General features: G+C 28.3%; 1 protein-coding gene across 1 annotated transcript; it reads left to right on the top strand.

Annotated features, from left to right (window-relative positions):
- Positions 1-17133: 17133 nt before the first annotated feature.
- Positions 17134-17875, top strand: LOC129919046 (uncharacterized). Its single transcript, XM_055999853.1, has 2 exons — positions 17134-17555; positions 17622-17875. The coding sequence occupies exons 1-2, from the start codon at positions 17157-17159 to the stop codon at positions 17796-17798; spliced, it is 576 nt and encodes a 191-aa protein (XP_055855828.1). The 5' UTR covers positions 17134-17156; the 3' UTR covers positions 17799-17875.
- Positions 17876-18215: the final 340 nt, after the last annotated feature.

Raw genomic sequence — 18215 nt, 5'->3', positions numbered from 1 at the left:
TAAAACACGTATTTTTAAAAAAATCGATATTTTTATAGTTTAGTCATTTATTTAGACATTTAGATGGGTACATATTTTTTAAAGAAAATCAAACTTTCAAAATAAACTTTCAGTAAAACACTTGTAACGCAATTTCTGTAAATTATTTTGATGTGTTTCGATAAATAGTATTTAAAAATTAAGTTCTTAAAGACAAAAGAAATTTACAAGCTTCGTATATTTTTTTGGTGGGTGTTTTGTGGGGTCACCGGTAAATTTATCGAAAACAATTCGTCGAATTACAATTCATCGAACACAATTGATCGAAAAAACAATTCACCGAACAACAATTCTTCGAATGACAATTCGTCGAATAACAATTCATCGAATAACAATTCATCGAATGGCAATTCATCGAACACAATTGATCGAAAAAACAATTCACCGAACAACAATTCCTCGAATGACAGTTCGTCGAATAACAATTCATCGAATAACAATTTATCGAATGACAATTCATCGAATGACAAATTCATCGAATAAATTATTAAAAATCATAGGTTGCCACCACAATATCGTGACATATCTTTTTGTAAAGCTAGTAACTTTTACTCTAATTTTGCATTTAAATAAAACCGTTTTATTAAACCTTTTTTCCAATTTTTTTTTTTTTTCAAACACAAAATTTTGAAAAAAAAACTAAAACAAAAATTTCAAACTAATTTTTTTCAAAATTTTATGTAATTAAAAGCTAATTTTGTTTTCAAAGATAAATTTTAACATTCGTTTTTAAGGAAGCAAAGAAAACCCGATGCAAAAATGTATTGTCGTTTTCGAGAAATTAATAAAAAAAAAAAAACAAAACAACTTTTTTTTAAGAAAACACTTAATTATTTGTTTTACGTGGTTGATTTAGTGTTCATTTTCTTTTATTTTACGATGAGTTTGGATGCATTTTCCGCAAATTCTTCGAATGAAAATTCTTCGAATGACAATTCCTCGAATGACAATTCGTCGAAAACAATTTATCGAATCACAATTCATCGAATGACAAATTCGTCGAATAAATTACTAAAAATCATTGGTTGCCACCACAATGACGTGCCATACCTTTTTGTAAAGCTAGTAACTTTCTCTTTTAGTTTGCATTTAAATAAAAATGTTTTAGGGAATTTAAAAAAAATTCAAAATTTTAAAATTTTTCTAAGTCCTAAATGTGAAATTTTTTAAGTCCTGAAATATGAAAAATTTTTCTAAGTCCCGAAAAAAAATTTCTTAGTCCAAAAATATTTAAAAAAATTCTATTTCATATTTCACGACTTAATAAAATTTTTCACATATTACGACTTAGAATAATTTTTTATATTTTTGGACTTAGAAATATTTTCAAAATTTTTAGTTGAAAAAAAAATTCTTAAAACATTTTTATTTAAATTCAAAATAAAAGTAAAACTTGCTCGCTTTACAAAAATATATGGCCATTGAATGAAAATTCTTCGAATAACAGTTCCTCGAATGACGATTCCTCGAATGACAATTCCTCGAATGACAATTCGTCGAAAGCAATTCATCGAATGGAAAATTCATCGAATAAATTATTAAAAATCATAAGTTGCCACCACAATGACGTGCCATACCTTTTTGTAAAGCTAGTAACTTTCTCTTTTAATATGCATTTAAATAAAAATGTTTTAGGGAATTTAAAAAAAATTTCAAAATTTTTCTAAGTCCTAAATGTGAAAAATTTTTCTAAGTCCTGAAATATGAAAAATTTTTCTAAGTCCCGAAAAAAAATTTCTTAGTCCAAAAATATGAAAAAAATTTCTATTTCATATTTCACGACTTAATAAAATTTTTCACATATTACGACTTAGAATAATTTTTTTATATTTTTGGACTTAGAAATATTTTAAAATTTTTTAGTTTGAAAAATTCTTAAAACATTTTTATTTAAATGCAAAATAAAAGTAAAAGTTACTCGCTTTACAAAAATAAATGGCCATTGAATGAAAATTCTTCGAATAACAGTTCCTCGAATCACAATTGCTCGAATGACAATTCGTCGAAAGCAATTCATCGAATGGAAAATTCATCGAATAAATTATTAAAAATCATAGATTGCCACCACAATGACGTGCTATACCTTTTTGTAAAGCTAGTAAACTTCTCCTTCAGTTTACACTTAAATAAAAATGTTTTAGGAAATTTTTAAAAAAATTCAAAATTTGAAAATTTTTCTAAGTCCTAAATTTGAAAAATTTTTCTAAGTCCAAGAATATGAATAATTATTCTAAGTCCAAGAAAAGTACGGGAAAGTAAGAATTTTGCTGGGAAAAAATTCCAAAATGTATTTGGACTCCAGAACTCGAAAGAGTATCAAGATACCAGCCGAAAACCCTCATTTTGCACACTCGGACCTAGAGTCATTTGGCCGCAATTTAGTTTTTTATAAAAATTTTACTTTTTCACATAACTCACGTATTTTTGAATCTACATAAATAAAGTGTATGGAAAACTTAAAGATAATTTAATTTCCTACAATATATGTTAAATAACTTTTTTCGATTATCCCTCCGGTTTAAGAGTTAGGGTGGTTTTTTTCAAACACGTCAAAAGTCGATTTTCTTATTTTTGTCATATCTTTTTTATTTGAGCTTTTTTTGAAAAATAAATTGTAGTAAAAGTTGTAGATCATTTTATTACCTTCATTTACTATATTAACGGTTTTTCGATTTGACACACTGTTTTCGATCTGTAGGCAATAAACTTCAAAAATTGCAATTTTTTATATAGGGACAAAGGTATTAATAAAGGTTAATTTGCATATAGTCCATTGAAATGTTACATTAACCTTGCATTTTGGATAGGACAAGATATTTTTGTTTTGATGTGTAGGGGGGGGGTAATGTGAGTATACAATCTAGTTTTTGGGGTTGAAAGCCCCCCAATTTGGCCGCCATCTAAGAAAAAGGGTTAAAAACGGTTTTTTTTCGATATATTGGAAACCGTTCGTCTCACAGAAAAAATATAAAGACTTTTTTTATTGCAAATTAATTTTTCTACAATTTTGATTAAGGGACTTTTTTCTGTAAAATTGAAAATAAAGAAGTTATTCTTCAAAATAGATTACCATTTTCAAGAAAAAATATTTCATTTGGCCTTATACCAAATTGTATTTTTACTTGCGATATAGGTAGTATACGTATAGTAATGAAACAAAATTGAAAATGAGTATACGAAATTGTTTGCAGTAAAATTATCTTCAAAAACATTCTTAATATTTTTTTTCAATAATAGTATTAAAAAAAAGTTATGACCCTACAAAGATTTTTTCTTGAAAATGGTAATCTATTTTGAAGAATAACTTCTTTATTTTCAATTTTACAGAAAAAAGTCCCTTAATCAAAATTGTAGAAAAATTAATTTGCAATAAAAAAAGTCTTTATATTTTTTCTGTGAGACGAACGGTTTCCAATATATCGAAAAAAAACCGTTTTTAACCCTTTTTCTTAGATGGCGGCCAAATTGGGGGGCTTTCAACCCCAAAAACTAGATTGTATACTCACATTACCCCCCCCCTACACATCAAAACAAAAATATCTTGTCCTATCCAAAATGCAAGGTTAATGTAACATTTCAATGGACTATATGCAAATTAACCTTTATTAATACCTTTGTCCCTATATAAAAAATTGCAATTTTTGAAGTTTATTGCCTACAGATCGAAAACAGTGTGTCAAATCGAAAAACCGTTAATATAGTAAATGAAGGTAATAAAATGATCTACAACTTTTACTACAATTTATTTTTCAAAAAAAGCTCAAATAAAAAAGATATGACAAAAATAAGAAAATCGACTTTTGACGTGTTTGAAAAAAACCACCCTAACTCTTAAACCGGAGGGATAATCGAAAAAAGTTATTTAACATATATTGTAGGAAATTAAATTATCTTTAAGTTTTCCATACACTTTATTTATGTAGATTCAAAAATACGTGAGTTATGTGAAAAAGTAAAATTTTTATAAAAAACTAAATTGCGGCCAAATGACTCTAGGTCCGAGTGTGCAAAATGAGGGTTTTCGGCTGGTATCTTGATACTCTTTCGAGTTCTGGAGTCCAAATACATTTTGGAATTTTTTCCCAGCAAAATTCTTACTTTCCCGTACTTTTCTTGGACTTAGAATAATTATTCATATTCTTGGACTTAGAAAAATTTTTCAAATTTAGGACTTAGAAAAATTTTCAAATTTTGAATTTTTTTAAAAATTTCCTAAAACATTTTTATTTAAGTGTAAACTGAAGGAGAAGTTTACTAGCTTTACAAAAAGGTATAGCACGTCATTGTGGTGGCAATCTATGATTTTTAATAATTTATTCGATGAATTTTCCATTCGATGAATTGCTTTCGACGAATTGTCATTCGAGCAATTGTGATTCGAGGAACTGTTATTCGAAGAATTTTCATTCAATGGCCATTTATTTTTGTAAAGCGAGTAACTTTTACTTTTATTTTGCATTTAAATAAAAATGTTTTAAGAATTTTTCAAACTAAAAAATTTTAAAATATTTCTAAGTCCAAAAATATAAAAAAATTATTCTAAGTCGTAATATGTGAAAAATTTTATTAAGTCGTGAAATATGAAATAGAAATTTTTTTCATATTTTTGGACTAAGAAATTTTTTTTCGGGACTTAGAAAAATTTTTCATATTTCAGGACTTAGAAAAATTTTTCACATTTAGGACTTAGAAAAATTTTGAAATTTTTTTTAAATTCCCTAAAACATTTTTATTTAAATGCATATTAAAAGAGAAAGTTACTAGCTTTACAAAAAGGTATGGCACGTCATTGTGGTGGCAACTTATGATTTTTAATAATTTATTCGATGAATTTTCCATTCGATGAATTGCTTTCGACGAATTGTCATTCGAGGAATTGTCATTCGAGGAATCGTCATTCGAGGAACTGTTATTCGAAGAATTTTCATTCAATGGCCATATATTTTTGTAAAGCGAGCAAGTTTTACTTTTATTTTGAATTTAAATAAAAATGTTTTAAGAATTTTTTTTTCAACTAAAAATTTTGAAAATATTTCTAAGTCCAAAAATATAAAAAATTATTCTAAGTCGTAATATGTGAAAAATTTTATTAAGTCGTGAAATATGAAATAGAATTTTTTTAAATATTTTTGGACTAAGAAATTTTTTTTCGGGACTTAGAAAAATTTTTCATATTTGAGGACTTAAAAAAATTTCACATTTAGGACTTAGAAAAATTTTAAAATTTTGAATTTTTTTTAAATTCCCTAAAACATTTTTATTTAAATGCAAACTAAAAGAGAAAGTTACTAGCTTTACAAAAAGGTATGGCACGTCATTGTGGTGGCAACCAATGATTTTTAGTAATTTATTCGATGAATTTGTTATTCGATGAATTGTGATTCGATAAATTGTTTTCGACGAATTGTCATTCGAGGAATTGTCATTCGAAGAATTTTCATTCGAAGAATTTGCGGAAAATGCATCCAAACTCATCGTAAAATAAAAGAAAATGAACACTAAATCAACCACGTAAAACAAATAATTAAGTGTTTTCTTAAAAAAAAGTTGTTTTGTTTTTTTTTTTTTATTAATTTCTCGAAAACGACAAAACATTTTTGCATCGGGTTTTCTTTGCTTCCTTAAAAACGAATGTTAAAATTTATCTTTGAAAACAAAATTAGCTTTTAATTACATAAAATTTTGAAAAAAATTAGTTTGAAATTTTTGTTTTAGTTTTTTTTTCAAAATTTTGTGTTTGAAAAAAAAAAAAATTGGAAAAAAGGTTTAATAAAACGGTTTTATTTAAATGCAAAATTAGAGTAAAAGTTACTAGCTTTACAAAAAGATATGTCACGATATTGTGGTGGCAACCTATGATTTTTAATAATTTATTCGATGAATTTGTCATTCGATGAATTGTCATTCGATAAATTGTTATTCGATGAATTGTTATTCGACGAACTGTCATTCGAGGAATTGTTGTTCGGTGAATTGTTTTTTCGATCAATTGTGTTCGATGAATTGCCATTCGATGAATTGTTATTCGATGAATTGTTATTCGACGAATTGTCATTCGATGAATTGTTGTTCGGTGAATTGTTTTTTCGATCAATTGTGTTCGATGAATTGTAATTCGACGAATTGTTTTCGACGAATTTTCCGCAAATCGTTTTGTGGATCTTTTGTGGTATGTTACAGAAATCTCACATGGTAATATAAAGGGTTAACAACCCGTTCGCAAAGAATAAAATATTAATCCATTACCTTTTTGTAAAGTATGTATGTATGTATAAGAATTTACAAAAAAATTTGGTCATTTTAAGAAGAAAATAATTAACACTGAAAAAAATTGAAGAAATTTAATTTTCAATAAGGAAATATTGAAATTTTTTGTCGATGTAAAATTAATAATTTTTTAAGTGTTTGTGTAGTTGGAAATGATTCTTTCAAAAGATCAAATCGAAAAATTTGCGTTAAAAAAATGTTCAATATTTGAAGTTATTAGATGTTTTTTTTTTTTGTCTTTGTCTTTGTTTTTCCTTTTTATTTTTTTCTTCTCAGAGTAGACAACCTATTACAAAATTTTAATTTTTCTAGAAGTACAAAAACATTTTTAAAAATTATTATTTTATGGGGTTTTGTGTAAAAAATTTTCCACTAAAAGCTGACATGAAAAAAGTTACAAGTTAAATAGTTTTAGCTTCAAAAGCAAGATCGTGGGACACAGTCGTGTATTTTCTTTTAAAAAAATTTTATAAGAAATTTAAAAAAGTGTAAATTTTACATGTAGCTTTCTGAATTTAAAAAAATTTGTAGTTTCGAAAAGAAAAGCATGTTCCATAGTTTTGGAACATTCCAAATTATTAATTAATGATTTTAAACAACAAATCCATAAGTTACACAAATATTTGTGTGTTCAAAAATATTGTATACAAAATCGAAGATTTTAGCCTTCAACCATAATTATTTTTATGCTATAAAAATGCTTTTATTTATTCAACAAAATCCATCATATGGCCATGTTAAAAGTATAAAAGAAGAATGATAAACTCATTGACATTTTTCTGCTAGCAAGAGCATTTTGCCAAAACAAAACAACCAACAAAAAAAAAAATCAACCCACTTACATACACTCTTGATCTCATTCCAAATGTGAAATTGAACATGAACAATTCAAATACACCTGCTCGATGCTATCAATTATCCATGCAGATTCCTCCTATCCGAAACCTTCAAAAAACTTTCCTTCCTTCTTTCAAACAAATAAAATATATGTCCTTCTCTCTTATACCTAACCTAACCTCTATGCACACCTGTCCTACTATACCAACTATGTATATATAAATGTTGGTCTTACAGCCTTTAGCATTTTACCTCCTTTAACTCAGTTCTATAACCTTTATTCACATTTTAGTCTCATTTTACTACTCTCACTCAAGGATTTCTCAGGAGCGTGTTGAGAGAGAGAAAGAGAGAGAAATATCACGAGAAATAGACTTGGCATACAAGGAACATTGACTGCATTTTATTCAATGTGCAGATGCACCTGTAACTGTTGCACTATTCATATCTGCATACAATATTTTTATAGATATATCTATCCTTCAACATTTTATCCTACATTTGCATGGGAATATTCAAAAATTGATTTCGAAAATATTGTTGAAATTGTAGAAAAATGGTTGCCACTTGTGATGAAATTGAACTAATTATTATTAAGAATGCCTTACATAAGGCTCAGTAAGAATTCATCATTTCATCAGCGATCAAAAAAACTTTTAACATTTCAATAGAAAAAATATCACTCATACACCACAGTGACCCATTAAGGTTAAGTTCTAAAAATCGGTGTTTTTGAGCAAATTTTGAAATTATTTTACACTTATTTTAACCAGTGACATGTCTGTTAGTAATAAAGGTGGTCATTCGAAGTTTTTTTGTGTGATAAAATGTCTAAAAGCCAGGATCTAATCGATGTATCCATTAATTTTTTTTTTTTTTTCAAAAATCAAAAAAATGTGATATGGCAACCATATCAAACAAAGAATTGAAATGGTTTGAAATGGAAGATAGAAAATAAAGGCATGCAAATACCAATAAAAGAGAGTTGTAGATAGTAGACGAGTAGAAAGGCGAAAGAAAATTCAATTGATCTGGATTACGTTTTTTGATGTAAGGCACATTACGAGAACATGCTACTTTTTGGCAAATAGTGAATATTTTCTATTTTATTTTTCTTCATTCTTTTTTTTTAATATTTTTTTTTTCTTCTATTTAAGTGAATATACTATTCTTTTGTGTTGTGACTGTGAGGAATTATATGGCTAGCGAGCGGAGCATAGCAGACTTTTAGACACAAGAAGGAGTTTTTGAATTTGAATTTGGAATCAATTTATCTACTCTATTGAGTCAAATGTGGAAGGATGAAAAATTGATCTTATTTTGTTTTCAAATAGCAACTACTACTATCAAGAGTGAGGATTCTATATTTTTTCGTTTTATTTGATATATTTTATGGAGAGTAGTTTTTATAGAATTGATGGGGTTGAGAGAGAGTCTCTATTACAATTGAGAGATATGTTAACAAGCGAGTGTTTGGTATATGGTAAAATGATGACTTTGAAGAGCTTTTGTTGCAAATATTTAGGAGAATTGATACGTCAAGTTGGTATTTCAGGGAAATTTTAAAGGACAAAAATTATTTTTTCATGATATCATAGACTTACTAAATTTTTCAAACTTAAAACATATGATTTTGATTACCAGGGTCTCAACATAATCATAACTCATAACATTTTTGAATGTTTAAATCGGTGATCTTTTTAAAATAACTAAACTGAATAAATATATATTCATCAAACTTGTAAGTACATTAACATTTCCTTTCTGAAAACATGAATCAAGTTTTTGCATTGTAAAATGTTACAGTGTTAGGGGTCAAAACTCGAAAACTGAAATGCTATGAACCTACAGTCCCAAAATGCCAAATTCCAGAAATCCCAAAACAGAGAATCCTGAAAATCCAAAATAACGGAATATCGAAAATTTATAAAATAAAAAATTTGGGAAACGTATACAATAACGAAACTCTAAAACTAGAAAACCCAGAATCCTGAAAATCTAGAATCCAGAAAACCCACAATCCTGGAAACCCAAAATCCAGAAAGGCTCAAATCCCGAAAATAAAACAGAAAAAGTAAAAAACTTTTCCTAATTCTCATATTCAAAGAGATATTAACGGAACTTAATAGTTATATTGTGTTTTATGCTTAAGATTGTTTTTCCGAAAGCGAAATCCCGAAAAATGTAATAAAATGAAAAATTAGCTTGGTACAAAAGCTTCTGTAAATTGAAATTTCGTAGATTAAAGCTTTTATAGAGCTTGTTTAGAGCTTGCTTAGAGCTTGCTTAAAAAAAAAACTGATTATAGAATTTCCAACTTGGTAATAACTTCTTAAAAGTTGATTAAATACTGTTACAAAAGCTTAATCGCAGAAAGTTTGTACTTTGTATGAGTTTCGGTAAATGATCTTTTAGAAGTTAAAGGAAGTTTGATCTTCAAACGACTATTTTTACAAGCTTCTATAATTTCCATGTCAAGTTTTTCGGCTAGACCTTAAAATCCCTTGGTAGCGAAGCTTAAACGAACTTGTGTATATGTTTTTTCTTCACATTGACTTCAGTTCAGCTTCGGTAAAGCTTCGTTTAAGCATCTTATAGAATTTATAAGACTAAAGTTATTAATTCTCCTACTAGTATAAAGCATTAAAACACAAGAAAAACTGCCCGAGGAACACAACAAGGAGGTAAGCTCAAGTAGCACACTTGTGTATAAATTGGTGTAAATTCATTAATTTTGGTGTAAAATTGAGAAAATTGAAAAAATATGGTGTATTTCTCAAAATTAGTGGTATAAAAATTATACCACTGTCTTTTCTGTACAAAATTTCAACATTTTTTTGAGATTCCGTGCAAAAAATACACCGATATTCAGTTGTTTTTATAATATACCATTAATGGTGCATAAAATTATTTGATTCTGAAATCAACCAAAACGGTTTATTTTGTAAACTCTGTTTGGTGTAGGAAGCACACCCTGTGGACATAAAATTCACCAAAATGCATATGTGGGAGACGCCATATTTTTCAATGGACGCCATTTAAAAATAGAAGACAGCGATTAATTATTTTATTAAAATAGTATATTTATCTACCTAATAGTCCCGCATTCTTAGTTTTTTCGATTCATTATAAAATAACTTTTCTTAAAAAAATGTAAAACAACACAAAAATTATAATTTTTGAAAAATGAATTCTTAAAATCGAAAAAAAAATCATTAATTCACTGACATTTTTGAGGCGCTCGATTTTTAGAGGGGGTAGCATCTAAAATTAGTAGATAGAATGTGTTTCGTTTTAAAATTTGGCAAACAAAATCATATTTAACCATTGGTTTCTTATGGCAATATTATGAAAGTGAATAAAAATTCATTTTCATTTATTTCATAAGAAATGGTGTGAATTAGAATTCATCAAACTGTTTGAGATAAAAAATAAACTTTGGTTCAAATTTTAAATCAGAATAATTTAAATGGTGTATTTTATCCATAGATTTATTGTGTATTTTTCAATTTCAAAGGGATAATTTTCACCAAAAACAGATCATTTAATATACCACTAGTGCCATTTATACACCAAAATCGGTATATTTTTTTAACCACCGGAGTTTATTTTATACGAGAAAATGGTGTATTTTTTATATTCAAAATGCATATCACGAAAGTGCAAAAAATACACCAAATATTTTGGTGTATCTTAGACTTTTGTGCTACTTGAGAGGTTAGCACTTTATCGTGGCTAAAAGTTGAATTGCTGGCCTAAACCAGGTTTTACGCAATCAACAACTATCCTTTCAGATGCAAACCCCCATATTTCAATTAAGATCAAAACTAAATACTTTGATAGAAAAATATAATTGAAAAAAGAAATAATCTAAATCTACAAAAAACGTATTCACATTTTAATTGCAATTGAAGATATAAGTGTTCACAGCAAATCAAAAAATAATATAATCCACTAAGCAGCAAAAATAAAAAATACTACCTACATTTTAATTTCAAATTCATTAGTATTTCACTAAGCATCAGCTATCGAAGCCAACAGGGAGCAATTTACGAAAAATAATTATGTTCTTTTGAATTTTGCCATCTCAATCGGAGTGAGGGTAGAGAAAAGGAGCTTATAGTCCTCAACAACAACAATCTTTCCAATGACTTTATTAGCTCATTTAGTGTTTTTGGGAGAAATTATGCGCCAAACGAGATAGATAACAAAAAACCCGACCGACGCTAAATTAATTTGAAATAGATTTTCATTTAAGCTCATCCTGTCGTCAGGGTTCTCTACAATACAAATAAATGCAAAAAGCCAAAAAACCCAACAACAACAAGGATACCATAATTTTTGAAATACCCCAAAAAACAACCTTCTTTTACCTTTTTGGTTGGCTTGAAGAAGATTTTCTCTCAAAAAGATAAGGAAACGCGAAAATTCAATAAAGATGCGGCAATTTTAATTTAATCACTCGCAATCAGCACGATTTTCCAAGGAGAACGAGTGTATTGGTACAATATACTTATCTCTTCTGTTTGAGGACGGGGAAGGAACTAGATCCTTGTTGTGGAGAAAGAGATGAAGGTCCTTGGTTTTCATATCACGATTATTTTTTTTTTTTGTCATTTTGTAACAAGAAACACAAAAATGAAAGTTGATATTTTTTGGAACAAAAAAACAAAAAAAAAAAAGGAAATGATGACATTGTGGATCGGATGTCCTTTTGGGTTTCCCTATCATCATCTACCAAAACCCCCTATCTTCTTCAAACCTTAAACTCATTCAATTTTGTTGGAATTTGTTTTGTTGTGACGGCTGCTGTTGCTACTGTTGTTGTGGTTTTTATTCCTTCGAGCCTTCATGACTGTGCCTCAGGATAGGGATTATATAAGGACGAAATTGGAATAAACCGGCAGCATCAGTGTGTAATGTCAAGTAGTATGATATGAAAGTGTGAGTAGAAAAGTACTCTCGTATATTTCGTAAAGAGATACAATTCAAGCTTCGACTTCTACTTTAAGCCAGGAGAATAAAGTGAAATGCAAATTTTATTTTATTTTTTACCTGGCTGAAAAGGTATTTTATCCTCTAAATTGTTTCTTCTTAGTTCGCATATATTCTACAAGGACTCACTATTTGACTGGCAAACGAACAGAAAGTGAACACAGGATACATCGTGTCCTGGCTTGGGGTTAACTTTTGTATACGAGTGTAATTTATGTGAGTTTAGAGAAATGACGACGATGATGATGATGATTTTTCGTTAAAAACTTCCTTTTTCTCTCCGATGGCAAATTAAAGGCAAGGACGACGACGATGATTTCTGTTTTAACTTACGTTACCCCACAACTTTTTGGGAAATTTTTGGCGAATAGTATCTAGCGAATGGCCAAAAAAATCTTTCTCTCTCTCGTTTTTGTGTTTAAACATCATCACACAGATGTTTTTTTGAGCTCCTGGGTTTTCAGTTGGTTTTTTTTTTTCTTCGTAGGTGGAGGTAGATTTTATGTAATTAAATGTTTTCAAAAAGGAATTTGTTCTTTCTCAGTACAAAAAACAGACAAAAAAAAGTAAAGAACACAACAACTTAGGTACATGAGTGGGATTTAATTCAATGATGTTGTAAATGGAATAACTAAAAAACGAAAAAAAAAAAAATTATAAATTGGAATGAGAAGCAGTCAGAAAAAAAAATGAAAAAAAAGAACAATTTGAATTTATACAAAAGAGAAAGGACGTGCAGTAATTGGAATTCAAATGAATAAGTAGGATAACATGTTGGCTCTGTTCTTTTGTATATTGTCTTGTCAGTTTTGTTGGAATATATCTCTCAACTCAACTTGTTTTAAACAAGGCATTCTGATGATTCAGGCATCCGGATTCAGGAAGTTGAATTCTCTTGGATGTTGAATGTGAGTAATGATTCTTTTCTTTTTTCCTATAAAATTAAGGTTTTTTTTTTTGTTTTGGTTGTCTTAATGAAAAATTGCGATGGTGTTGGAAATTGAAAGTTAAATGAGTTTTTTTTTTTTTCTTAACATGAAATGTTTTAATTTTGATGATAGGTATCTTTTTTTTCAGGAAATTATGTTGGAAAAATACAATTTATATACATATATGTTTACATTAATTTATATATTTAGTTTAAGGTAATAGTCAATTTTTAAAATTACAAAACGCTGCTAAGTAGGTAATTAGCTTATAATAAAAAATCACAGATTACCAGCTGACTTAATGGCTTTACTTTCAGTTTTTCAAGAATTTATAAATCCGGCAATTTTTTTGAATCTGTAGCTATTTTATCCATTCGCACTTAGGCGGGCCTTAAACTAATAAATTTTTCAAAAGAGGTTCAATAAAAAAAATAGGTTTTCTGTAAAGTGGCTAACGGACGACAATTTTATGTGATCACTTCATAAGAAAACAGGTTGTGCTTTTGATAAAAAAAAATTAATTTAAAAATTACTTTATTATCAAATATCTTATAAAAAAATATAAACCTACATAAGATAACAATACCATCTCATAGTATAGTACTTAAAGCTAAAGATTAAGACTAAATACTAATATAATAATAATAATTTTTTAAATTAAATCATAGCTATTCATAATTTAAAAGAAAGAGCTAAAAAATGTTGCTTTTTTTTTCTTATCAATATTTCTTATTATTGTATAAATGTTCTTATATGAAAAGATTACAAAAAAAAAAATTAAACCATATAAAAACCTTAATGAGACTTCTTAGGAATAAAATTACATTTAAGTTTATACGTTACGTAAAAAATAAAAAAAATATTTACTGAAAACAATTGTTCTTCATGAAAAAAGCAAGAAAAATCAAACTTTTTTCTCTTCCATCACCCTTATTTCCATTTTTTTATATGAAATCTATAATAAATTTTATATTATATGAAAGGTTATTATTTAAGCTCAAAATATTTACCTCATTCACGTTTGAATGACATCTGAAAAATTTAAATTTTTTGAACGCAATCAATTTTCATCAAAAAAAAAACCAGAAAAATCTAATTTATTTTTCTTCCATCACCCTAATGTCGATAATATATTTTAAATCATCTGAAAGCTTATTATTTCAGCTTCAAAAATATGTCTCAATCATATCTATACGACGCACGTGTGCAAAAAAAGGGTAACATTTTTTAAAAGTAACCATGTCAAAATTTCAAACTGAGATTATAGCACTTTCTACACTGGTGGTAGGTCATCGGCAACAGATGTCCACAGGTGTTCTGTGGTAATTTTCAAATTTTTCAATTTAATATTGTTTATAATATGTTCTGTTATAGTCCAAGCGGCGACCGTCGAGTTACTTAGCTCATAAGGTTAGAGGTTAAAATTGGTGTCAAATGAAAGATAAGTTGATACTGAAAATAAAAAAATAGGGTTGCCACTTCTAAAATGGGAACTTCCATGTGGCAACCCTATTTGAAAGGCAAAATTGTCACATAACTAATACATTCATATCTCTGTTATTTGGCCAGATAAAATTTTTTTTTAAATGCCAAACGAAAGTCAAAATATTTAAAAAAAATAATAAAATAATATAAGGAACGTAACCCTACAAATGTGGCAACCCCATTCAAATGAATACAACACTGACAAAAATCTTCTTTGAACAAAACAGTATAACTTTTTATGCACTAGAAAGCTAAACTATACGCCATATTTTAGATAATACTCCCTTCTATCTAAAAAATGTCGGGTGCCAACTCGCAAATGCAGACAAGTACTCGGCAACCCTACTAAAATGCTAAAAAAAACGCAAAAATCACTTGTTTTTTGGCCAAAGTGTATAATATTTGATAGAGTTAAAGGCTATAAAATACATCCTGTGTAGCTTAGACTCTCTTCTATCTAAAAAATGTCTGGTGCCACCTCGCAAATGCAGACAAGTACTCGGCAACCCTACTAAAATGCTAAAAAACGCAAAAATCACTTGTTTTTTGGCATTTGGATAAGGTTGCCGAGTACTTTTCTGGATTTGCGAGGTGGCACCTTTCATTTTTTAGATAGAAGAGAGTCTAAGCTAAACAGGATGTATTTTATAGCCTTTAAATCTATCAAATATTATACACTTTGGCCAAAAAACAAGTGATTTTTGCGTTTTTTTTAGCATTTTAGTAGGGTTGCCGAGTACTTGTCTGCATTTGCGAGGTGGCACCCGACATTTTTTAGATAGAAGAGAGTCTAAGATACACAGGATGTATTTTATAGCCTTTAACTCTATCAAATATTATACACTTTGGCCAAAAAATAAGTGATTTTTGCGTTTTTTAGCATTTGGATAGGGTTGCCGAGTACCGAGTTTAGCTTTCTAGTGCATACAAAGTTATACTGTTTTGTTCAAAGAAGATTTTTGTCAGTGTTGTATTCATTTGAATGGGGTTGCCACATTTGTAGGGTTACGTTCCTTATATTATTTTATTATTTTTTTTAAATATTTTGACTTTCGTTTGGCATTTAAAAAAAAATTTTATCTGGCCAAATAACAGAGATATGAATGTATTAGTTATGTGACAATTTTGCCTTTCAAATAGGGTTGCCACATGGAAGTTCCCATTTTAGAAGTGGCAACCCTATTTTTTTATTTTCAGTATCAACTTATCTTTCATTTGACACCAATTTTAACCTCTAACCTTATGAGCTAAGTAACTCGACGGTCGCCTCTCCGACTATTATGTGTAATATATAAAATGAAATGTTATATTATTTTTATGCGAAAAAAAGTTAAATCAAATTTTTATATGCTCAAGGTCAAAAAATATAACGTGTTACAAAAATAACATCCTTTTACCGTTATCTCAAAATTGTGCATACGAAATTGATTGGAATTGTGTTCACATATAGCTAGTCCTGCCTTTTATCTATCTACAGTATAAATTGCATTTATCTGTCTGTTAAAGAAAAAAAAGTTTACAAATAAAACCGATTCAATCCAGTCAAAAAAATTGACACAAAAAAAACTTGTTTTTTCCCGTTATTTAAAAAAAAAAAATGTTCGGTATACAAAAAAAAAATTTTTTACAACAAACCAAAAACCATTTGTATATTCTAAGCTACATTTTAAGACCATAACCATTAACATTGGGTGCGCCCGTTAATATGCTATAAGCGTTTGAAGGTGGCCATATTGATTTTTTTCGATTTTTTTTTAAATCAAATGACGAAACTTTTTTATTTTTTTTTTTCTATTTTTCTAATTTGACACCTGCGTGTCAACGTAATTTAGGACAACATTGACGCAATAATGTCAATCGTGTTTGATAGTCAATGTTTTATACATTTAAACTGTGAAAGTTGACGGTGAGGTGACAGAGAGAATATGGATTTTTTTTTGAAGTCAGAGAGTTAACGCGTTGAACGATTTCGTTGCCTGTGTAATCATAGCTTAAGACTTTATCACGTCAAAAAGTATATTTGAGAATATTATAAGGGAAAGTGAACCAACTAACTTAAGATAAAAATTATATAAAAAAAAAAAAAAACAATAATTAACATACCAGAAAAACTGTCAACCAGTTTTATAAATTTAATTTAGAGGCACTTTGAAAATACCAAATAGAGAAAAAATACTCTGGAATAAATATTTTGAACTAAATTGTATGAGTACCTACTAGATAATGTAGTCATTGGTATTGGAAACCATCATGACTTATGAGTGTTCTATTCTAGTTTTATAAATATTTAATTGTCAAATTATTATTTATTTAAATTTAAGGTGTATTAAATTAAATTGGCCACACGTGTGTAAAATTTACTGCTCGAAGGCCCACCTTAAATGACATAAACAATATAAACATAGTCTAAAAATAAGTTATTGTTTTTGGTTGATAAATCCCAATTTACTATTTATGCGAACTATAAAAGCTTCATGCCAATTAAACAAAAAATTTATTTAAAAAAAATATTTTGCTTTGAACGCAAGTATCTTCCATAGCATAAAAAGCAAAATAATTACAATTGAATTTCAGACAAACAATATGGAAGCCGTCGATCTTTAAATGGCAACTGAATTAGGAAGACCTTTCCGAATAGCTCTTATTGTTCTATTTTGTTTCATATACGGTTATTTAGCAGCGACAAAAAATTACAAAGTTCAACTAACTGGTATCACATGCAAATATAATTCCAAATATGCAGCAAATGCATCATGTTCACTTACCGACCCTCCGCCAGCTGTTGGTGCAAATTTTTATATGCAAATGAAAAGCGAGTTAAAAGATTTTCGATTGGATTTGATATTTTATTTAATTCGAAAGAAAGCACAATATTTAATCTTCAAGGCACCTGATGTGGAGGCATGCGTGGAGTTTCCTAAAAACGATACAGCTGTGTACATGCAATTGTTCAAAGAAATGACTTTGAGGGCCGGTAAATGGCCACATTGTCCTATTCCAGCGGTAAGTTCACTTACGTCAAATTTTTTTGTTTGCATATTTTTTAAAAAAATTTTTCTTTGTTTTCAGAATTTTTATTATAAATTTGAAAATATAACACCAAATACCCAAATGTTACCACCTTTTGCACCAGAAGTTTCTTTTAAAATGGTGTTTAATATGAAAGAAAGAAAAGAAAGTGTTTTGGAGGTTGCGGTTTTTGGTAAAGTTAATAGAAACAACTTGAAAGGAAAACGAACACATTGAAATATCAATAAATTGAATTTATTTTGAATATTTTTGATATGAGTATATCGAATGCTGATGGATTTTTATTTAAATTTAATATAGGGGAAGGTGGCCTAAAATGGCCCCCCTAAGGAAAATGTCCTATATCTCGAAAAACAGTAGCATTCAAACTTAAATGCTATATACTTTTCAAAGTTTAATATATTACTCTCACATTTTTTTTATTAGCGAGTTAAAAAAGTTCCAAAAAGTATTTAATTTTTTTAATTTTCAAGACGTCCACAAATTTCACTGATCAAATTTACCCGGGTAAAATGGCACACTGTCCATCATACGTTATTTTAAATGCGAAATTGAGTCAAAGGGTTCCTTTTTCATTTTCTTGGAACAAGTGGTGCTTAATCCCCCCAGATCTTTCATCCAGTCATTTAAAAC

Source organism: Episyrphus balteatus, chromosome 4 (genome assembly GCF_945859705.1).
Source record: "Episyrphus balteatus chromosome 4, idEpiBalt1.1, whole genome shotgun sequence".
In the NCBI taxonomy this organism is placed as follows: domain Eukaryota; kingdom Metazoa; phylum Arthropoda; class Insecta; order Diptera; family Syrphidae; genus Episyrphus; species Episyrphus balteatus.
The sequence above is the reverse complement of the archived record's forward strand: the minus strand, read 5'-3'. Positions and strand labels throughout refer to the sequence as shown.

Excerpts from the sequence above, each read along its gene's own strand:
- LOC129919046 (XM_055999853.1), top strand. The coding sequence starts at position 17,157 with ATGGCAACTGAATTAGGAAGACCTTTCCGAATAGCTCTTATTGTTCTA. Across the intron at positions 17,556-17,621 it reads CACATTGTCCTATTCCAGCG|AATTTTTATTATAAATTTGA; the intron begins GTAAGTTCACTT and ends CTTTGTTTTCAG.